This window comes from Mus caroli, unplaced genomic scaffold, assembly GCF_978045245.1.
Source record: "Mus caroli unplaced genomic scaffold, Mus_caroli_1 scaffold_5, whole genome shotgun sequence".
In the NCBI taxonomy this organism is placed as follows: Eukaryota; Metazoa; Chordata; class Mammalia; order Rodentia; family Muridae; genus Mus; species Mus caroli.
In genome coordinates this window covers 36907885-36931227 of record NW_028227260.1, presented here as the reverse complement: position 1 = coordinate 36931227, position 23343 = coordinate 36907885, and the positions used below count along the sequence as shown (strand labels likewise).

Sequence of the window (23343 nt, the reverse complement as noted above, 5' to 3'; positions counted from 1 at the left end):
GTAATAATAATCTTAATAATAATAATCTTTGAAATAATTCTCAGTACTTTAGACATATTAATACCAGACCCAGATCCCAGAAATCCAGAAGCATTTTCTGTTTTAAGTTCTAGTGCCATCAGAACATACAGAGTTTCCATCTCAGAGGAGTTCAGTAACATCCCGAAGCAGCCCCTTACTCCCTCCCATACACACCCAATTCTCAGAAGCAGAGCGGGGAAAGAATGAGCCCTTTGCCAAGGTCTGGAGCTCCAGGGCTTCAAGCTTTAGTCTCCTTTTGGGTAGGAGGATGGCGGTGAGGGTTTTCTGACAGCCTTTACCTCTCCCCTCCCCGCCCCCCCCCCCATTCATTCTTCATTCACTCAACACGTTATGTTAAGTGGCCTGCTGTGTGCTGAACCCTCAGTAAAGGAATCTAATATCCTGCGTCCAGATCTGTTGGAGCTGTTTGGAACTTAAACAATTGAAAGAGCGAGAGCTGGTGTGGACGAAATCTGTGACAGTAAGGGAGTCAGTGAGGGGAGCCAAAAAGGAGCTTCATTTTCTCAAATCATTCCACGTCCCTTTTCTTTCTTTTACTTGTTGAGTTTCACACACTGAAGGTCTAGGAGGGAGTGACTACAAGAGCTCACAGGTCACTGGCAGACTGCACTGTGCCCAACCAAGACTGTACCTTGGGTACCAATGACAATTGTTAGAGCTGTGTGTTTCAGCTCCCGGCACAGAAATTGAATCCTGGACGGGCTACTGAGGGACCCCTGCCAGCTGCTGGCTTCAAAGTTGGTTTTGGCTCTGGACTGGGTATGTGCAAGTCGGGGGGCCAGACACTTTGCTCAGCTTAGCAGTTTGTATTGATCTCCGTGGCTCTTTTGTCTCCTCCCTCCCAGTGGAAGCCTCTCCTCCTTCTCCCCCTCTCTCCCTCTGCTTTTCAGGCTCTTCCGCTTTGCTCTTCTGCTTGGAATGAATTGAAATCTCCGCGAGCCGCCACGGCTCTGGTACTTTTATAAAACTGTCCTTGCTCTCTCTGCGTTCGTCCAGTCAAGGGTATCTTTGCTTGAGGTCGGAATGGTGCTGTTAGTCCCGGTGATGATTGCATAGCAACACAGAGCAGCTCGGAGAGGGGAGGAGGAGGAGGAGGAGAAGGAGGAGGAGGAGGAGGAGGAGGAGGAGGAGGAGGAGGAGGAGGAGGAGGAGGAGGAGGACAGGGAGATGGGAGAGACAGGGAGAGTGTGCACACAGCAGCTGTCGGCATCCCTGTCTGAGGGACTTCTTTGCTGATTCACAGAGGCAGCCTAGCTTGGGCCTCCCAGCTTCCCAGCTACTGCCTGCTTCGCAGACCTGACGGAATCAGAAGGTAGGCCACAGAGAAATTCTTTCCAAGCCTTGTCCTCGTTCAGCCGGCTGAAATAGGGGAAGCTTCAAGGGTACTGTCTAAGGGGGTTGTCTGTACGCCTGCTCTTGTCTGCCTGCATGTGCCTTTGGGGGAAAACTTGCATTTAAAATGTGTCTAATGAAGTAGCCACTGATTGGATTCATAAAGAAGGGAAACATATACCCGGGAATAGTAACTCAAGACAATTTGAGTAATTGTGATCTAACGATGGATAAGAGGAACGAGGTCTGTTTCTCTCATAGAAATGGGGTGTTTATTTATCTTAGATTTTTCAATGACATGCTTTTTGTCCAAGGGTAGATTTACTGGTGAGAGGGAAGGTGTGTGTGTGTGTGTGTGTGTGTGTGTGTGTGTGTGTGTGTGTGTGTGTGTGTGTTAAGCATTTGCTGAAAAGAGAAGAGAGTCAACAGCAGACCTCCTCCAATTTTCTGAGCAAATGAGTATTCTGGCCAGGAGACAGGACACAGGAGTTCTTCCCTGAAGTAAACTGGGCTGAGGCCTCAAAGCCCCTGCTGAAGGGCTCCTGGCAAGCCCGCACTGCCTTCCTGACCCCCTTCATTTTCCCTGAGGTACTTTCCCCATTGTTCTGTTCTGTCTTCCCATTGCCTTTCTGCCTCCTGTACCTGGGAGGCACCTTTTACCTCTCCAGAGCATAGTTTGGAGTGATTTGAAATAGAGCTTACTTCTCTTAAGTCCAATACCCCATTTCCTTTTACACCCCCTGCCTCTCCTAGCCTCAGGCTAAGTGTCCCAACCTGGTACATGGGCCTGAGACTGGAAGGGTAAATATGGTTTATCCTTCTTTTGATAGGTAGATAAGGACAGACCTCATGGCTTCCAAGCAGGTGAGGTGGCAGCGAGTGGGGAGAAGCTCTTAGTAAAGGAGATCTAGTGTTCTCTTTTATCAAGAACGTGGCACATACTGTCAGGAACCAAACATACCTTTCTGCTTCCCTTTCCATTGTTCAGAAGAACAAAGGCATTGAAAATCTCCACCTATAGACTTTTCCAAAGGAATCTTTATTTTTTAAATTAAAGACTCCCAAGTAAATCACCTGCCAGAGAAGTCCAGAGGAAGCTACAAACCTCAGCAGATTCTTCTTCTGAGATTTCGGGGGGCAGAAAGGGCAGGGAGATGGTTCCAAGGAATCTCAGGGTTAGAAGTTGAAGTAAATGTCCTGTCTCTGAAAGAAGATGGAGCTGTTCCTTCCCTGCCTCAAAGTGCTGCTTCCTGCCAACTCTTGGTATGGGATAAAGGCATGAAGGAAGAGACTTGGACCTTCTGGATTAGGCCCTAGCTGTGTGGCTCTGAGCTCCCACCAGGAACAGCTTTCAGCTCTGCTGTCACCTAAAGAAGGGGAGCTTGGCTTGAAGCAGCAAACTTAGGATAGGCCCAAAATGTAGATGTAAAGAAGCCATCTAGGGCACAGCCTTCCCATCGCACACGCTTCGATCTGCCACAATGCCTGTGAGGAGCTTAGATGTATTAATGAAGCTGAGAAGAGAGTCTTATAGACTGAGAAGGCACTCCCTGAGAGAAAGCCCACTCAGTGGATGTTAAAGTATGGAACCACGGTCTTCCCTTCCAGGGGAGTCTATATCCTTTATTACATTTTAATTTATTTCATGTACATGTGTGGGGGAGAGAGAGGCATGTGCCATGACTCTCATGTGGAGGTGAGAGGACAACTTGCAAAAATCAGTTCTACCCCTTCCACCATGTGGGTCCCAGGAATCAAACTTGGACCCTTAGGCTTGGCAGTAGGTGTCTTTACCCACTGGGCCATCTTGCCAGTAATTCCAAAGGATTGCAAACACTGGCAGCTACAATAGTATAGAAATCTTGCTAGGACAATAGTTTTAGGAGAATGTTAATATATTCTGTTTAAAGTGTGTGCATGTGTGTAGGGTGGGGGGATTGCAAATGCTTTTTAACTGACTTGTCTTCTTAAAGAGTGACAATGTGCATAAAGGATGCTAAGGGCTCCGAGAAGTACTGCTGTGCATGAATTGGAATTATGTTTTGACATGGGAAACACTTGAGCATTTTACAGGAATGGGTTGAGCAGTTGCTGCTAACTAACAAATTAAGCAACCAGACAAACAAACAAACAGTCATGTGAAAACAAACATCTCTAAGACAAGCTGCTCCACCATTGTATTTTTAAATGTGCAAACCAAAGAGATTAATAAAATTGCTCTCCTTCCTATAGTGACTGGCTGAAAGATTTTCCCCTGATTCCCGGCTGACTACGCCCAACTGCTAGATCTCTAGTAGGTCCCCTCCTGCGGAAGTAGTCCTGGGAAAATAAAGAAGATTTGAGGAACAATCTTTTCTATTTTGAATGCAACCCCGGCATTTATTATATTGCATTTAGTGTCTTGTTATATCCAAAAATGATCAGCTTTTCATTTGGCATGGGATTTGTTGCAATTTTAAAAAAGCACTATGTTATGAAATGTTTTGTGCATTCAAAGCAGCATAAAGCACATAAGAGAGATAATATGATCTGGACATAATATGATGTTCAGGTATAAAAAAACATTACCAATAGAGTCTATTTTTCCATATTTAAAGCTTCCCCACTCCACAGTATCCTGGATGTACTGTTTGCTATTCCCTTTCATTTATTCATACTTTAATTTTTACCATATGTGTGTGTGTGTTTAAAGAACATATGCTGATGCTTCATATATTTTAAAATTTTATACCAATGGTGTTCCATGTATTATACTGTAACTTGGTTTTTTTTAAATAATCAATATTATATTTCTGAAATACATCCATGTTGAAATATGTGGCTGTAATTCACTCATTTTTCAATAATGTATTTATGAACATAAGCACAATTTATTCATCCATTCTGTACTAGTGGATGTGTAGATCTGCTGCTTGTAGCTATGACCATTAGGGCTTCTGTGTTAGCTCTTAGTTACTTGAGTTTGGGTGAATGCTTCTGCCAGGAAGATTATTTGGAGTGGAATTGTTCACTCACAAAATCTGAGCAGCGGCATTGTTAAAAGACCTTGTCAATTCCTTCTCCAAAATGGCTTACCAACTTCCATTATGACTAGTAGTGTAGGAAAGTTCCAGGTTTATTGTGTTATTTATCTCTTAGAATAAAGTTATCACCCATGGGAGTGTATCTTTAGGCTTTTTTTTTCAAGATTTATTTCTTTATTATACGTAAGTACACTGTAGCTGCCTTCAGACACCCAGAAGAGGGCATCAGATCCCATTACGAATGATTGTGAGCCACTATTTGATGGGATTTGAACTCAGGACCTTCGGAAGAGCAGTCAGTGCTCTTACCCAATGAGCCATCTCTCCACCCCCATCTTTAGTCTTTTGAGTGAGAAATAAATTTTATTTCCCAAAAATGCTTTATAGGTCTTACCTCAGGAACACATTTCCTTGTTTCCATTTGCCAAGTAAGGGATTGCTTTAATCTCGCGGGTCTCTTCCAGTTTGACAGTTGGAGTTTCTCTGATTTATTAATTGAATTATATCTGAAGTAGAAACTTGGCTTTGGCTATAGACTGCAGGAAATTATTTTAGGAAGATACATAGCATGTGTGCCTCTTCTCTTCGTACCATGCTGTCTAGTAGACAAGCCCCATCGTGAGAGGAGAGGTGGTCATGCAGTCTCACCTTGGACTGAGGCAGGGAGTCCAGAGCTGCAGAAAGACTTCCCGTTGTCTGCTTCGTTCCTTCAATGTCCACCTTAAAACTCCATTTTTTTTTTAATCCTGAGAATAATAAGTGTTTTGTCAAAAAACCGTGGTTAACACAAAAAGAGAATTTCATTTTTTTGCAGCTCCCTAGAAGTGTCAATAAACACTTTGGAATATATTTGTCTAGGCTTTCTTTCTGCACGTATTCACACATGGATTTGTAAAGGCATTTACAAAATTTGACTTTTATCAAGCACACTATTTTAACAGCTGCTTTCTTTAACTTAAATATATACGTTTGGCATCTGTAGTGGTTAGCTTTTTGTCAGCTTGACGCAAACTAGAGTTACCTTGGAGGAGGAAATGTTTGCTGAGAAAGTGCCTTGGCAAGCAAGATTGGTCTTAAACAAGTCCATGGGGGCATTTTGGGCACAGAGGGCCCAACCCACTGTTGGCAGGGCACCCCTGGGCAGAGAGTTCTGTCCAAGAAGGCAAGATTAGGAAGCTATTGGGAACAAGCCAAAAAGCAGCATTTCTTCATGGCTCCTGCCTCAGTTCCTGCCTCCGGGTTCCTTCTTTGAGTCCCCGCCCTGACTTCCTTTCATAAGAACCTGTTCTTGTGGTTCTTACGTTCTTTTGGTTATAATGTTTATTACGACAGCAGACAGCAAATCAAGACAGTGTCTGATAAGTCAGTGCATATAAAGCTACATCCTTTTAGCAACTACATAACAATCTCCTATGAGCTGTCCCTTGAGTGTTTGCTAAACAGCAGAAAACATGAATTAACTGCTGGCAACATGGCAATGAATGAGGCGGTTTTCCATGACTACAGACTTCTCTCCTCCGTCCACCGTGAGACTGCATGGCCACATTCCCTCTCCCAGTGTGGTGTTGCTACTGACAGTGTGGCAGTGAAAGAGAAGGCCCACATGCTAAGTCTTTTTGTTAGGCCCATTTTATAGATACAGCAGCTGAAGTACAATAAGGTTAGAGAGCTTGTGCAGATTTTTGCTAGTAAGTGGCAGAGCCAGCTGCAGAGGCAAACACTGTGGCTCTGGGCCTGTGCCCTTAACCATAATACTGTGCTTCCTCTCTGGCACAGTCCACTGACCAGTGCCCTGGTGATGGACATCTGAGTCAATTGCACATTTTTTGCTCTTTCACGCTCCACTACAGTGGACATCCTTGTCCATTTCTGTAACTCTCTCCATAGTGTCAGTTTCTAACTGCAGGGTTGTAGGTGAAAAGAGTTTATTTGTTCATTTTAAAGTATTGATTGAGCTCCGGATACTGAGGAAGCTCTGGGCTCAAACTGAGTAGCTTGTCAGTCCAGAAATTTATTTCTCAGATGGCCTGCAAAGGGCATTTAAGTGCTTTTCTGGGTTTCTCAGCCTGATACTGCCCCAGACAGAGTCACTGCCTTCTGCCTTTGCTTGTGCGCACGTGTGTGTGTGTGTGTGTGTGTGTGTGTGTGTGTGTGTGTGTGTTTATTTGTCTGCCAGTTGTGATTTTCTATAATGGTCTCCATTTGCTGTAAAGAGATGCTTCTGTGATGAAGCCTACTCAATGGGAGGGAAGATGCCCTGTTTTGGAAACCTAGCCAGCTTCCTGGGTGCGGCTAGTGAGGTCATAGACCTTAGAAAAAGAATCCCCCATTGCCACTTTGCTAGACCAGCATAATTCCTTACTACATTCGAAAACTATCCTTACACTCACAAATAAAGGTAGATACCACCCCTAGACAAAGTACTACTGGCAACTAATGGCTGCCAGGAGAAGAAAACTTAGCATCTCCCAGGATGGGCCCCTGTATTGGTTGTCCAACACAGAGTGGTCAACCCTGAAACCATAGTCACATTAACAACAAAAACAGACTCAGCAGGTTGCATTTATATGTCTGTTCATATGCTTATACATACCATGTAAAACAAGTATACGCTAATAAAACATTAGAAGCAATACCAGCCCTTTGGAAAGTGATTGGTTTAGATCATTAAAGTGGAGCCGTGATGACTGAAGCCTACTGTCCTTATTAGGAGGAGGGAAGAATGAGGAGGGTGAGGAAGGCATAAACACACGGAGAGATGCAAGGGCCCCACCATGATGTGACCTAGCCTGGACCAGGGTAGTGATGCCTGTTTCACTGCATAGCTTCTAAAACTGTGAGCTAAATAAAATGTAAAAGTATTTCAAATAATGGTTTTGTTTTTAGTTTTTTTAAGATGGAGTTTCTCTGTGTAGCCCTAGCTGTCCTGGAACTCACTCTATAGACCAGGCTGGCCTCAAACTCACAGAGCCTGCCTCTGCCTCTTGAGTTCTGGGGTTAAAGTCACGCAGGATCACGCCCAGCCTAAAATAATGTGGTTTTTTTTATTAGATATTTTCTTCATTTACATTTCAAATGCTATCCCGAAAGTCCCCTATACCCTCCCCCCATCCTGCTTGTCTCTTGTGAGGCTATGCCAGTGACTGGCAAATACAGAAGTGGATGTTCACAGCCATCTATTGGATGGAACACAGGGCCCCTAAAGAAGGAGCTAGAGAAAGTATCCAAGGAGCTAAAGGGATCTGCAACCCTATAGGAGGAACAACATTATGAACTAACCAGTACCCCCCAGAACTGTCTCTAGTTGCATATGTAGCAGAGGATGGCCTAGTCGGCCATCAATGGGAGGAGAGCCCTTGGTCTTGTGAAGATCATAAAATAATGTTTTAATTGAAAGAGAATGATTTCATTTTCCTTCCTCCCTTTCCTTCCTCCAGCCCCTCCTAGCTACTCTCCCTGGAATCCACCATCGCCCCCCACCTCTAGTAGATAGCCTCATTTTCTTTATTATTGTTATATGTGAGTCTGTGTTTAATTTATGGCATTTTCATACATGTGCATAATGTACTTGAACCACACACACACACACACACACACACACACACACGCTACCACATATGTTATTCTCTTGTTTCCCACCTTCTTCCTCTAATGCCCCTCATCTTCCCTACAAGCTCCCTCCTCTGCTTGCTCGGGGACCAGTGACAATAGTGCCTCACACTGTGGGTTCTAGAGTTTACAGAGACACCATCATGTAATGAGGACAAACTTGCGTTCTGGAACAGAATGGCTTCAGCTCTTTACCACATGGTTTTCAGTATGACCAAACAAGCTACTTTCTCTCTGTGTACCTGTTGTTTTCATTGCATGTTGAAGACAATAATGACTCTTTTATTATAGGATTGTTGTGAGGATTTTATATTAACATTTAGTTAACGCTTTAGAATGAGTATATATATATATATACATATATATATATATATATATATATATATATATATATATATATACATACACACACACACACACACATATGGAATTTGGTAGTTTTTTTCTTGAGACAGGGTCTCTCTGTGTCACCAAGGATGTCCTCAGACCCACAACACTCCTGTTGCAGACTCCTGAGTTTCCCAGGAATGCATCACCACGCCTAGTTAGAAGACTTTAACTACTGTTGTTCATTTGGGTGTAGAAATGTTACCGAATCATTCTTTCCACAAAACAACTGAAGACCTTGTCTTAGTTTCTTTTCCTGTTGGAGTGATAAAATAAGTTGGGTAGAGGCCAGAGAGATGGCTCAGTGGTTAAGAGCACTTGCTCCTCTTCCAAAAGATCCAAGTTCAATTCCCAGCACCCACACCAAGTAACTCACAACTACCTGTAACTCCATCTCCAGGGGATCCAGTCCCTGTGGCCTCCACCTACCTACAGACAGACAGACAGACACAGACACATATTGAAAAAAAAAAGAATCTCTTAACAAACACTTGGGGGGAAAGTAACTGAAAGAGAAATGGTTTGTTTTACCTCACAGTTCGGGTATTACAGTATGGTAAGAGTGCTGGTTGGTTTTTGTCAACTGGACACAAACGTAGGTGTATCTAGAAAGAAAGACTCTTAACTGAGAAATTTTTCTTCATCAAATTGCCTTCCTATAGAAAGTCTGTAGGGCATTTCCTTAATTAGTGATCTGATGTAAGAGGACCCAACTCATGGTAGGTGGTGGCACCCCTGGGGTGGTAGTCCCATGTTCTATAAGAAAGCAGGAGGTGGATCAAGCCATAGGGAGCAAGGCAGAAAGCAGCATCCATCCATGGCCTCTGCCTGTGTTCCTGCCTTGGCTTCCTTCGGCAGATATGTAGCCTAAATGAACCCTTTCCTTCCCATATTGCTTTTGGTCATGGCACTTTATCTCAGCAATAGAGACACTAAGGCAGAGGGTAAGTTAAGGCCACAGGGGCTTTAAAGTGCTTGTGTTATCACATCAGTAGTCAGCAAATAGAGAGGGATGAATGCAGGCTCCACTCCCTTTGTCCACTTGATTCATTGCAAGGTTTGCCACATAGGGAATGGGCTCTCCCCCAGTTAAAATGGGTCTTTAAAAAAACATGGATTAACACAATGAAGGCAATCGCTCACAGACATTCTCAGCCTACTCTTAATCTAGACAATCCCTCGACGCCTACCAGGTGATTCTAGCTTCCGCCAAGTTGACAGTTCACACCAGCCTTCACAGGCTCCCGTGGCATCTTGGAGGAAAGTGAGGAGAAAGGAGAAAGTCGCTGCTCTGTAATATATTTACATTGCTAAAATTCAAAAAGCATAAATGGATATTGAGTTTAAAGGCGATATTTCTAAGCTGGAGAGGTGGCTCATCAGTTAAGGACACTCATTGACCTTGCAGAGGACCCACGTTCAGTTTCCCATACCTACATGGAGCTCATAGCTCTCTGTAACTTCAGTTCCAGGGGATCTCATGCCCTCTTCTGACCTCCATGGTCATCAGGCACACACATGGTACACATACGTAGATGCAGGCCGACACTCATAAATCAATAAATAAAATCAATAAATTGATGTTTCCTGTTGGTGACATGAGATTTTTATGGTGTGGATTACAATTTTATTTTTCAACCTCGTCTGTGATTATATCAGGATGTACTTATAATAATTTAACATATTTTACATATATGTCCAATACACTTTTTTTATAAGCATAGTGATTTTTTAAGGGAAAAAATCCCAAAGGAGTAAGAGAGATTTTCTCTAAAATAGCCATTCAGTTCCTTCTCCAATGATAACAGATTATTCTATATATGTCCAAAAGATATTTTATTACAAATAGAAGGGCATATTTTCATTTTTGGGAGCAAATGAAGAGTAACCATATTGGCTTATTTCTCGTTTTTTTTATTTTATGAAAAAATATTTTAACTATGTGTAGTGGTACATGTCTATGATTTCAGCTACTTAGGAAGCTGAAGCAGAAAGATCTCAATTTCAAGGCCAGTCTAATAAACAGGATAACCCTGTCTCCAATAGGAAAATAGCTAGGGATGTAATTCAGTGATAGAGCACTAGCCTAGCATGCATAAAACTCAATCTCAAGTTACACACACAAATACACAGACACACATACAGACACACACAGACACAGACAGACACACACACACACACACACACACACTTGTACTTGCATGCACCCATACCAGGTCTATTTAACTTGTTTACACTAATTAATTAATTAAATGGATGTACACATGACTGTACATGCGCAGTGTGCATGTGGAAGTCAGAAAGCAATTTGAAGGAGTTGGTTCTCTCAGTTCTGCATGTGGGGGTCCAAGGATGGAACTCAGAGATTGTCAGGCTTAAGCACCGTTGCCCGTATCTGCTGAGTCATCTTAGTGTATAACACACACACACACACACACACACACACACACACACACACCATAGAACAAAGAAGAAATCAAGGGCCCTGGATAGGTTCAGTTATAATTCGGCATGTTCATCTGAAAAAGAAATTATAATTCTTGCTGGGACAGCCTTGCCAGATTATGCTAAAAATCTTTTTTTTTTTCCTGTTTCCTTACTTGCTTGCTCGTTTGCTTTTGTTTATTTCTTTGTTGAAGGCAGAGTCTCCCTCATCTCAGACTGGCATCAAACTGCTATGTACTCAAGAATGACTTGAAAAATCCCCATCCTCCTCTCTCTTTCCTAAGTGCTGACCATAGTGCCTGGCTTATGTGTAAAAGAGCTTGAGAGACAGTTTAGCAGGCTTCAAGCTCACACTGCACAAAGTGGGAATAACGGTGTTTTGATGCCTGCCAATCTTAAACACTTATATTTGACAGAATAGCAAAATCAGTCTTAAGCCATTGTGTTCATGAGGATGCAGCCTGTGGTTACCTACACACGGCCTGCACAAGATGGGGGCCCTTCAACATTCAATCATGAATGTTTCAATCATGAACTCCTTGAGGAGTTATTATTGGCAGTTACTGGTTGCTTGGGGGAGAAGGAGTCATTTCTTCAGTGGTATAGTCACTGGTTAGCTACCCATGCTCCACTAAATAATCTATGTTGATACAAACAACCCTAATTAAACTCAGGTTCGCCAAATAATAAAACAAAGAAAAAGACAAAACAAAAAAGAAGAGGTTGAATTAGATGGAGAGGAGTGAGAGAGTGTAATTGGGAGCAAATATGATCAAAATATATACATGTACAGAATTGTCAGTGCCTAACAAATCTAAAAAGTGAGGCTTAGAGAGGCGGAATGACTTAAGGCCATAGAACAAAAGGCTGAAAAGAGCAGATCCTGATGCTGGGACAAGAAGAGGTTAATTCTTGTTTTGTCTGTGTTATGATTGGAAGCTATGAAATCATCTTTTGCTGAAGGAAGTTAAGACAGGGTCTCTTTTTCGTGAAGCCGTGGTAGTCCTGAAACTTGCTTTGTAGACCATGCTGGCCTTGAACTCACTGATATCCACCTGCCTCGGCCTCCAGACCAGTGAGATTAAAGAGGTGTGCCACCATGACTCAAAAGGTATGAATTTTCTTTATTCCTGGTTTATCTTAATTTTGTCTGGTGGCAGGTTAGCAAAAAAAAAAAAAAATGAGGAGTGCATTATTTTTTAAAAAGAATTCTGTTTTGTTGTTGTGTTTGTTGGAGCCAGGATTTTACACTATAGCCCTGATTGGCTGGGCATGTGCTATGTAGAAAAAGCTGGCCTTGAATTGGTGACAATATCTCTTTGCCTGTGCAATGCTGAAATTGCAGGCAAGTGTCGGCATACTACATTGACTACTAAATGGGTGTGGAGGGTCCTCTTTTCTTTTTTCTTTTCTTTTCTTTTTTTTTTCTTTTTTTTTTTTTTTTTTGAGACAGGGTTTTTCTGTATAGCCCTGGCTGTCCTGGAACTCACTTGGTAGACCAGGCTGGTCTTAAACTCAGAAATCCACTTGCCTCTGCCTCCCGAGTGCTGAGATTAAAGGCGTGAGCCACCACTGCCCGACATGGGTCCACATTTCAAGTCATTAAGGAAATGAAAAGTAATCACAAAGTTGGCAAAAAAAAAAATAGGAATAGAAATTGTTGGCAAGTGAGCTAGGAAGTTGGCACACACATACATTGCCTGTGGCAGTATACACCAATGTAACTTTTTTCTAGTGCTTTAAATATTTGTGTGAAGCACAAAGGTATTTGCGGGGGGGGGGGGCTTTGGGGAAGCTTTTGTTTTTCCCATTTCGGGAAATATATTGAGGATTATAATTATGCATAAAGTTGTTCAGTGCAATTTGACTTCTAAAGCAAAAGAACTGTAAATATATGACCAACTCTTAAATTATGGTCTACAATTCAGTGAGATAGTATTGATGATGATTATAGCTAGCATTCAGCCATGCCCTACTGTCAGGAGGGCAGTATATTCATGTGTCTATTCATGATTAACTTTAATAATGAGAACAATTCCATATGGTCAGTATCATTCTTATACCCATTTTACAGATGAGAGTATTGATGCTCCGAGAGGTAAAGGTATTCCAGACCACATCGTTGGTAGTTAAACAGTGTAGATTTCATTCTGGATGCCAGAACCAGTGACCTCAACCACAGCACTCTCTGCAGTTATTAGAAGTTGCTTAGATTCAGCGCTTGAAGTATCTTCTTCTCCATTGGTTAGTTTTAGGGTTGCTGACAAGAGACAAGATATTTTCTGGTGTGTTTGCTTTTGTACGAAGTGGTAGTGTTCCTTAAAGCTTTCTAAATTGTTTCTTTTGTTTGTATTTTTGGCTTCTTGACTTCAGTATGCCACAGAGGGTCTTACTTTGTCATGCTATTTCGAGTTCCAAATGTCTCTGGAATTTGCATTGATTTCTCGAGATTGGTGATTGTTGTGTGGTTATCTTATTCATAGATTCTCGGTGTGCTCTGTTTTTTTGTCTCAACTCCTAGCTTATGCTTTTGGTGTTTTGACCCAGAATTCTTGGAACTTAAGGTTATGCTCATTTTTTTTTCTTTTTTAGTTTTTTGAGACAGGATCTCTCTACATGTCCTGGAACTTCTCTGTAGACCAGGCTGGCTTTGAACTCACAGAAATCTGCCTGCCTCTGCCTCCTGAGTACTGTGTACTATTTTTTATATTTTATTTTATTTTTTATTAGATATTTTCTTCATTTACATTTCAAATGTTATACCCAAAGCCCCCTATACCCTCCTCCCACCCTGCTCCCCAACCCACCCACTCCTGCTTCCTGGCCCTGGCATTTCCCTGTACTGGGGCATATGATCTTCGCAAGACCAAGGGCCTCTCCTCCCATTGATGGCCTACTAGGCCATCTTCTGCTACATATGCAACTAGAGACACAGCTCTGGGTGGGGGGGGGTACTGGTTAGCTCATATTGTTGTTCCTCCTATAAGGTTGCAGACCCCTTCAGCTCCTTGGGTACTTTCTCTAGCTCCTCCTTTGGGGGCCCTGTGTTCCATCCAATAGCTGACTGTGAGCATCTACTTCTGTGTTTGCTAGGCATGGCATAGCCTCACAAGAAAGAGCTATATCAGGATCCTTTCAGCAAAATCTTGCTGGCATATGCAATAGTGTCTAGGTTTAGTGGTTGTATATGGAATGGATCCCCGGGTGGGGCCGTCTCTGAATGGTCCTTCCTCTCAGCTCTGAACCTTGTCTCTGTAACTCCTTCCATGGATATTTTGTTCCCCATTCTAAGAAGGAACGAAGTATCCACACTTTGGTTTTCCTTCTTGAGTTTCATGTGTTTTTCAAATTGTATCTTGGGTATTCTAAATTTCTGGGCTAATATCCGCTTATCAGCAAGTGTATATTTTTTTTTGGGGGGGGGGGTCGAGACAGGGTTTCTCTGTATAGCCCTGGCTGTCCTGGAACTCATGTAGACCAGGCTGGCCTCGAACTCAGAAATCTGCCTGCCTCTGCCTCCCAAGTGCTGAGATTAAAGGAGTCTGCCACCACGCCTGGCTTCTGTGTGTTCTTTTTGTGATTGGGTTACCTCACTCAGGATGATATCCTCCAGATGCATCCATTTGCCTAAGAATTTCATAAATTCATTGTTTTTAATAGCTGAGTAGTACTCCATTGTGTAAATGTACCACATTTTCTGTATCCATTCCTCTGTTGAGGGACATCTGGGTTTTTTTCCATCTTCTGGCTATTATAAATAAGGTTGCTATGAACATAGTGGAGAATGTGTCCTTATTACAAGTTGGAGCATTTTTTTTCTTATTGGTGTTTGTTTGTAACTGTAGTGTTTTGTTGACCTTGTCTTTCTTCTGCTGTGCTGAGTCTGTTGGTGATGTTTTTCACTATTTTTAAAGTTTTGATTTATTTATTTTTCATTTCCAACATTTCATTATTACATTTGTTTGTTTGTTTGTTTATTGTGGGGGAGCAATTTATTGAGGGTTGATTTTTCTCCATCTACTGAATATTTCCCATTGATGAAACTCAGGCTGTCAGACTTGCTGGCAAGCCCCTAAACCACTAAACCATCTCTTTGGCCCCACTTCTAACGTTTCTATTTTGTTTTCCTGTTTCCAAATCCCAACTTCCTTGCTGAATTTTTCTTTCATATTACTTCTTTCTTGCCTAGGTCTCGGTTAGAATCATGTGCTTATTTGTAGTCTCTTTGAAGTCAGTCACTGATCACCTTGACTGGTTAACTCTTGAAATTTACCTAACATTTTATGCATTTCCTTGATCTTCTACATCAGTAACTGAGGAGCTTCGGGGAATGAGTCACGTTGCCTTGCTCTTTCGTGTTTTTTTTTTCTTTTTTTAATTTCTGCACATCTGCTCTCTGTGTATCTCTTTAATTTTACTTGGAGATATTTTGATTGAACAGCCTTCTTTGGAAGACAACGCAGAGAGGGGAAAACAAAAGATTCGGGATGGGAATTCCACTTGCCTTCCCCTCATCACTGAAGTACATGGCAGAAGCTTGTTCAGTTTAGAGTAGCTCTAGTTGGCGCATTTCTCTCATTTTCTCTGCACTTTCCGGGCTTCCTATCACTCACTGCCTCCATGGGTTTCCAAAGCACATCCCCTCCTCTCTTTGGAATAGGCTGCTTTTAGTTATTCTGACTCTTCCCCTTCACCTGGTTACAGGCGACCAGTTCATGTCGCCATAGTGATGACTAGGGCAACTCTTATAAATGAAGACCTGTAATTGGGTTTGGCTTACAGTCTCAGAGGTTTCATCCATTCTTGTCAAGGCAGGAAGCATGGCAGCCTGCCGGCAGACATGATGCTAGAGAAGGAACTGAGATGTCTACATCTTGATCCACACACAGCAGGGAGAGAACTGACTTGAGCTTCTTGGACCTCAAAGCCAGCTCCTTACAGTGGCACTTCCTCCAGCAAGGCCACACCTCATAAGGCCCCTCCCTAGAGGCCAAGCATTCAAACATGTGAGTCTCAGGGGGGAAGTTCCTATTCAAGTCACCACACAAGTCCACCAGCTCACCTGGAACTTACTAATATTTGCTTTTCAAAGACAAAATACTGTATCTTTCAATCAGTCAGTAATGGTTATCTCTAAGTTGTGGTAATATTGCTTATTTTCAGATCCAACCTACAATTTACTTCACATTTTGCAGCTTTTCTGTAAAGAGTATACATGAAGGTTTAGTAGTAGAGCTCTTGCCTAGCATTTGAAAGGCCCTGGGCCCCGCCTCCAGTGCTACAAGTAAGTAAGTGAATAAGTACATTTCAAATGGAAGTATTTTAAGGGCTAAAAATGTGCTTCAGTGATAGAGAGCTTTCCTAGTGTGCATAAACCCCTAGATTCAATTGCTGGCATCTCGGGGGAGGGGCGGGGAGGACTTTTGAATTTTAAGAACATGAACTACTTGAACTACTTATAAATTCAACAAAAATAAAAAGCGTTTTAGAATGGCTACGTTTGAACTCTTCAGAGCTCTACCTGCCTCTACTTCCTAAATTCTGGGATTAAAGGCTGGACATCCATTTTAATACGTTACATTTCATCTGAGTGATCTTTTTTCCTGTTGGTATCTGATTGGGGGAATCATATTTTCAGTCATCCTTTGGGGAATTTCTTTATGGGTTGAAAGCTGTGTAGTTGTGTCATTGCCAAGGATTTTAAACTATGAGAACGTATCCTTCACACTATAAACCTTAGACTCTGTAATAGTCCTGCATCTTGGGGCCATGGACCCTTGAAGAACGCAGAAGGGTACTTGATGCAAGAAGTCCACAGATGTCTACATGTGTTAAGTGGTTTTCCCATTCTGGAAGTTCTAAAAGTACAGCTACTATAGTGGGTGTGAGTGGGTGAAGTGAGACTTTCTTTCATCTTAGGAAGGGACCTTTATATATAAAATGATGAGAACTAGTGGAATAGAGTCTTAAAATGGCCACCATTTAATCATCACCACCAGGAATCAAAGATTATTGCGTCTTCCCATTTGGAAGAAGGACTATTTTGGCCACACATTAAAAGTGACTACCTTTATTATTTGCAAGTAGCATCAGTGCTGCTTCTCCTCATGTTGTATACATTTATGAAGCCATCATTTGGTTTGTGCATCTACTTTTTTGTTCATCCATTTCCTTTTCAAAACACAACACTCCTGATACATATGACTAAATGACTCCAGTATAACTGTGTAACTTTTTCCTCACCCCTCACCACACCAAATGTCCTCTTTCCTCTGTATTCCTGCTCTTGCTGTTGGCAATGTTACCTATCTATGTCCCAAATTAGAAATTCTGACTCCTTCACCTCCCTTACCTTTCACATCCAATTGGCCCCTGAGTCCCAAACATGTTACCTCCTCAGTGGATCTCAAAACCTCACTGTCTGCTCATGCATCCTGCCTACCTATTTATTATATGCTAGCTTCTCAGCCTGCTCTTCCCCTGGGAGAATCACCAAGCAAGGCAAGCAGAGGAAAATCTGGCCATGTCACTTTCTTGCTTAAAATCTTCAGTGCCTCCCTGTTGTCTACAAGATAAAAGCTAGAATCTTTTGTTTGTCATTCAGGACATGGCCCAATCTGGTGCCTATCTTTTTTTTTTTTTTTTTTTTTTTTTTTGCTTACACTACACATTTTTTTATTTGCAGCTTGGAACATCCTTTTTTATCTTTTCTACCTAATGCAATCCCACTTCTCTTTCATGATTCATCTAAAGTACATTTCCTCTAGGGAAATTTTCTTGATGTGACCGGGCACAATTCACCTCGTCCTCATCTCTTTCTTGACTCTTTTTAATATTAATGCATGTAACAATTTATGGTCTTTATTCTCCCTGTTTGTTTTCTCTGTATATGAACTCCTTGGAGCAGGCACTATGTCTTTTCCCTCTCTGTGTCTCCTAAACTCTAGCTATACTGAACTCACCGATACCTGAATATGCTTTGCCATTTTTTGACATCAGCCTTTAAATAGATGGGTCAACAATTAATGCCCTTCTTCCTTTATCTCCTTTTCTAAATAGACAAATTATTCTGCCTTATCCTAAAAGCAGTTTCTTTGTAGTGTGTATATGTATTTGTGTGTTCGCAGGTGTGTGTGTGTGTGTGTGTGTGTGCAGATGGGTATATGTGTGTGTGTGTGTGAACAGGTGTGTGTGTGCAAGTATGTGTGTGTGCAGGTGTGTATGTGTGTGTGTACAGGTGTGTGTGTGTACAGGCATGTGTGTGTGTGTGTGTGTGCAGGTGGGTGTATGTGTGTGTGTGTGCAGGTGGGTATATGTGTGTGTGGCCAGGTGGGTATATGTGTGTGTGGCCAGGTGGGTTTTGTGTGCAGGTATGTGTATGTGTGTGTGCAGGTGTGTATGTGTCTCTGTGTGTGTGTGTGTGCAGGTGTGTGTATGTGTATATGCATGTATGTGTGTGTGTGTGCAGGTGTGTGTGCACGCAGGTGTATATATGTGTGTGTATGTGTGTGTGCAAGTGTGTGTATGTGTATATGCAGGTGTGTGTGTGTATGTGTGTGTGCAGGTGTGTGCAGGTGTGTGTGTGTGTGTGTGTGTGTGTGTGTGCAGGTGGATGTATGTGTATGTACAGGAGCATAATCTTAAGTGCATTCATTTCTGTGGAAGCCAGAGTTCAACCTCAGGTGCCTCCTTTAAAAAAAAAAGAGAGAGACAGAGTCTCTCATTGGTGTGGAGCTCACCAAGTATACTAAGCTGGCTATCTGGGGTGCCCCAGGAGTCTGGCTGTCTCCCCTTCCCCAGTGTTGGGATTATAAGCACATGCTATCATGCACACCTTTCTAAAAATTGTGTGTTCCGTGGATCAAATTAAAGTTCTCAGGCTTATGTGGCAAGCACTTAACTGATTGATCTATCTCCAGAGTCCCTCAAATGCAGTCTTTCTGAAGCTGGGTGGTTTTGGATATACTTTGTGCCCCCATAACCTAGGCTGGCCTTGACTATAGTATTTGCCACATGAGTATTTTATTATAATTATTAGCTTACCTAGCGGCCTCTCCAGCCTATATCATAGTAATTCACCCTGGTGTCTTTAGCACAAAGCATAATAGCATAACAATGTATGGCACACAATATACAATAACTGGCCTATCGGAGAGGTGAGTTAGCTGTGGATACTTATCTCATGGCTAGCTGATTCATGCAGCTGTTAGGAGGTGCTGACTCCAGCGGCTTTTCCTAGTCTTAACTCTAAATCCCTGCTTATTACTCTTCCAGGTGCTTGATGCTCCACAGTTGGTCTGCTGCCAATCCCCACCCTCCATGAGCCTTGGTTCTGATGCAACCTTTGGTCATGCAGGGATGCCCTTACACCCTCCCACGATGTCATGAGTGGCATGCTGCTGACCGGTTTCATCACAGCAGCAGCCTCCGAAACACCTGTCCTCAGCCTCAGGTAAGTGAGTGTCCATTAGTGAAAGAGAAGCCTGTGTAAAAAAGACTTCCTAAGGTGCAAGGAAACTCGTGTGTATATGAAAACCCTTAGATGGCACAGAGCCTGCAGCAGCACATCCCTTATCAGCCATGAGGTAGTTAATGAGGGACATACAGCAAAGAAGGATGTAGGGTTGGGAAACCCAAGGGCTCACTATGTCTAATGGGGGCCAATCCCATGTTAACCTTCGGAGGGTTATAGGTCCCAGAATGTCACAAAAGAATGTGATTCTTTAAGACGTGGCCTAGGCCTGGGCATGCTCCCTCTCCCTCTCCCCCTCCCCCTCCCCCCTCTCGCCTCTCAAGTTCTTGGAGCTCCTGGATGGTACCTGCCTCTCTCTTCTTCTCTAGGAGTATGGTAATGTGATGGTGGTGGTGGTGGTGGTGGTGGCGGCGTGCGTGCGTGCGTGCGTGCGTGCGTGCGTGCGTGTGTGTGTGTGTGTGTGTGAGTCAGGGTTTCTATTCCTGCACAAACATCATGACCAAGAAGCAAGTTGAGGAGGAAAGGGTTTATTCAGTTTTCACTTCTGCATTGCTGTTCATCACCAAGGAAGTCAGGACTGGAACTCAAGCAGGTCAGGAAGCAGGAGCTGATGCAGAGGTCATGAAGGGATGCTCCTTACTGGCTTGCTTCCCCTGACTTGCTCAGCTTGCTCTCTTACAGAACCCAAGACTACCAGCCCAGAGATGACACCACCCACAAGGGGCCTTTCCCCCTTGATCACTGACTGAGAAAATGCCTTACAGTTGAATCTCATGGAGGCCTTTCCTCAAGGGAGGCTATGTTCTCTGTGATAACTCCAGCTTGTGTCAAGTTGACACACAAAACCAGACAGTACAGTGTGTGTGTGTGTGTGTGTGTGTGTTGGTAGATGAGTAAGAGGTAGTAATCTAAAACAAGAAAGAAAGCACCTTTCCTGACAATGAGAAGGGGGTCTGGAGGAGACATAGGCATTCTTTAGGGTTTCTTGCAATGCTTTTGGGTCTAGAGACTGTGTTGGCGTAGAGAAGCACTGTGTGTCCTGGAGAGTCACAGATGAACTGCAGTGCTGAGTCATCTGTAGAGGCACAGAACAGCAGGTGAATCTATAGGGAGAATGGAAGCACACAAGCAGTAGACAGTGAATACAAGTGTTATGGGAATCATATGGGAAAAGCTAAATAATTCAAGAGCCAGAGAAGAGTGATCGAGGTCAGGTCTTTCTTAGTCTTTTTTTTTTTTTGCATATAACCAGAGAGGCAGCCTCTAATATATTCTCAAAGGCATTTGGTATCTCCGGGTAATCTGCCTCTTTCTTAGAGTGTGGCTCTCACAGTGTTGGAATGGAGAGGCCTGAAACTTTCTTAAAGACTTCCTTTGCCCACCGCCTCCCTAATCCAACAAATCTACCCTGGATGGGCAGAATGCACAGGGCCTTCAGTGTGCAGGGCCTGGCGCAGTCCCTCTTTCCCACTTTCATGTAGGTTTTCTTCATGTAGGATTACTGTCTCGAGAATCTGAGGTATGGATAGAGAGTTCTGTAGATGGGGCATGAACAGCAAACCTCATAGCCCCAAAAACCAGAAAGAGAAAGCAACTTATGGGAAAGAAAACCATTTTTCTTCATGATTTGTCTAGAAAATATCTGAGGGGCAGTGCGGGAGAATGGGGCTCTAGAGAACAGTGTGGGAGCTGGATGGGGGTTAGGAAGAAGAAAGAGTGCTGCAGAAGATGAAAGGCTAACACCGATGGCGCCCAGCTCATTGTGGGTTCTTCCTCAGAGCCCAGTCAGGATGGCCTGGTCACCGCTGGGTCACAAAGCACTCTTTCCAACTCTGGGGCATTCCCCGGTCCAAAGGACTCTGTGACACTGGCTTTAGCCCAATATTCCTAACATAAGTGATGCCTGTAGCTAGGATCCGCTCCCCACTCTTGGCGAGTCATCCCCTACTGTCCTCCAGCCATCCCAGTTGGCTCCACTCGGGCCTCTGAAAAGGGTCAGGCAGCTGTCGCAGCTATTCTCGTAGGCGGACCTCGGCATGGAAACAATGTGGAACTGTGGAAAGCCCTGACGACTGTGGGAGATAAATAAGGATGGCAACAGAATCCTTTTTGGTATAAACACGCTGTTTTCCAAAAGTGCTCATGGGTGGGGGCTGAGCTGAGGAATGCTAACCTTTTTTTTTTTTTCCGGGCAAACCAATTGAAGAGGGAAAGCCGTGGTCGTTTCCAGGAGAGCCTCAGTCCGTGGCTTAGTGGAAAGGGCTTCCCTCTGTCCCACCCAGTATCACACAAGCTGACACAGGAGTGTCTCCATCCCGGGCTCTCTGCGCAGAGCTGCTACATTTCATTGTCCTCCTGTCCTCATGATAGAGGCCTAAAGGATGCCCCGGAGCCAGTCACTCTGTCCTTAGGGGATAGAGGTCATGGCTCAAAGGCAGAGTGAAGCACTCCCTTATTTTCACAGTGACCTCCAGTGACCCTTCTGGCCTCAGGGAAGATAATCAAATACATTTGCTACTCCAGCTTCCGGATGCAGCAGTCCATCGCCCTGTCCCCACACCTTCCTTCCTGCCCCCCAGGAGGCTCACTTATTTGAGAGCAAGGCTTATTTCCTGAGCTCATCTTCCATCAGGCTTTGTTTAAAAAAAAAAAAAAAAGCCTGATGGAAGGTGAGCTCGGGAAATAATTTTATTTGCTGAACTTGTCTTATCATTTTGTCCACTTCAGAGCAGGGCTGGGTCTGGAGGCGGTGAGTACTTTGTGTCTTCCATAAAAAGGGAAAGTTAGTCAACAGGAGCTGCCCTCTCCACACCCCTCCTCGGCACCATAGAATTCCCAGTCCCACTCCTGCCTGTCCTTGCCAGCCTGGGAACTAGCTGGAATTCCTGGCAACAAAGCTCTGATTCACTGGGTAGGCTCCGACATGGCCGCCTCCTCCAGATTCCTGGGGGGTCAGTAAACAAACAGGGTAGCAGCCCCTGCCTCCTGGCCTGGCTCAGCTCTGTCTGTCTCCCAGAGCGGGCTCGCTCAGAGCTCCTCAAGATTCTGCCTGTCTGCACTCACCAGACGGCGAGGTCCAGATTCCTGCTGAGGGAAAACCATGGACCGCCCTGATCCTGCCACGGACTCCTCGGGCAGCACAGGTACGGTCAGCACATAGGCTGCAAGGAGGAACTGAATTCTCAGCTTGTCTCCCCAGAACTTGGCAGCCCCCTCACTTTCCTTGTGATCATGAGCTGCAGTTTCACTCTGGGATGGTTGTTGTCCTAATTGCCTGGAGGCTCTTGTAAGAAGTATGATCTTAAGATGAGGAGAATTGAGGAGTCTCAGCCGCTAGAAGGGCCTGCTAGGTAGGCAAGCAGCAGGTCGACCTGTGGGCAGGCATAGAGGTCACCTTGGGTAGGGTGGATCAGCTCAGAAAAAGATTTCTTCCTCCAATTCCCTTCCTTCCACCCTCTACTGCCCTCTGGCTGGGAATTCCCAGCACTGTGCTCATGATGGGTGATTTGATCAACTAGACCCTAGACCCAATAGTACCCTTATACTGGGCATTACCAGTGCCCAGGACAGCAACAGTAGAGAATGAGGCTGGGAACGCAAGCTACACTTGAGCAAGCTTCAAGACTGTATCCCTTGACTGCTGACACTGGTCAGGGTATTTTTAGTGCAAAATTCAGAATGTTCCTTTAGCTCTTTCTCAGTCTTTCATGGTCACCTTCACCCCTTTAGGAAGCTTTCTGGGCTTCTTGACTGAGATTTAGAGTGTGAGTTAAAACTCGGGGAGGGGGTGACCTCAAAGACCTCCATGCATTTGGAAAGTAGGATATAGGGAACAGACCACTTCCTTTGGCTTCTCTGCTTCTTCTCTGAATCTTTGTGGGGCAGCCCCTCAGCTGTATTTTCCAAAGCTTGGGTAAAGTGTGAGCCCCTGTAGACTGAGCCTGTAGCTCAGGTTGAATGCTGTGGTTGTTCATATTTGGGCAAATCCCACCTGGATTCCACGCAGGAGCCCACTTGCACAGTCATCCTGGC

The 23343-nt window shown here is 43.8% G+C and overlaps 1 protein-coding gene across 1 annotated transcript in view; it reads left to right on the top strand.

Moving 5' to 3' along the window:
- The first annotated feature begins 930 nt into the window (after window positions 1-930).
- Window positions 931-23343, top strand: part of Drp2 (dystrophin related protein 2) — a 52207-nt gene continuing 29794 nt past the window's right edge. Inside the window, exons 1-3 of the mRNA XM_029473350.2 lie at window positions 931-995; window positions 1286-1354; window positions 19113-19290. Of these exons, the coding sequence (XP_029329210.1) occupies window positions 19174-19290 (117 nt within the window). The 5' untranslated portion in view covers window positions 931-995; window positions 1286-1354; window positions 19113-19173. The remainder of the gene's footprint in view (window positions 996-1285; window positions 1355-19112; window positions 19291-23343) is intronic.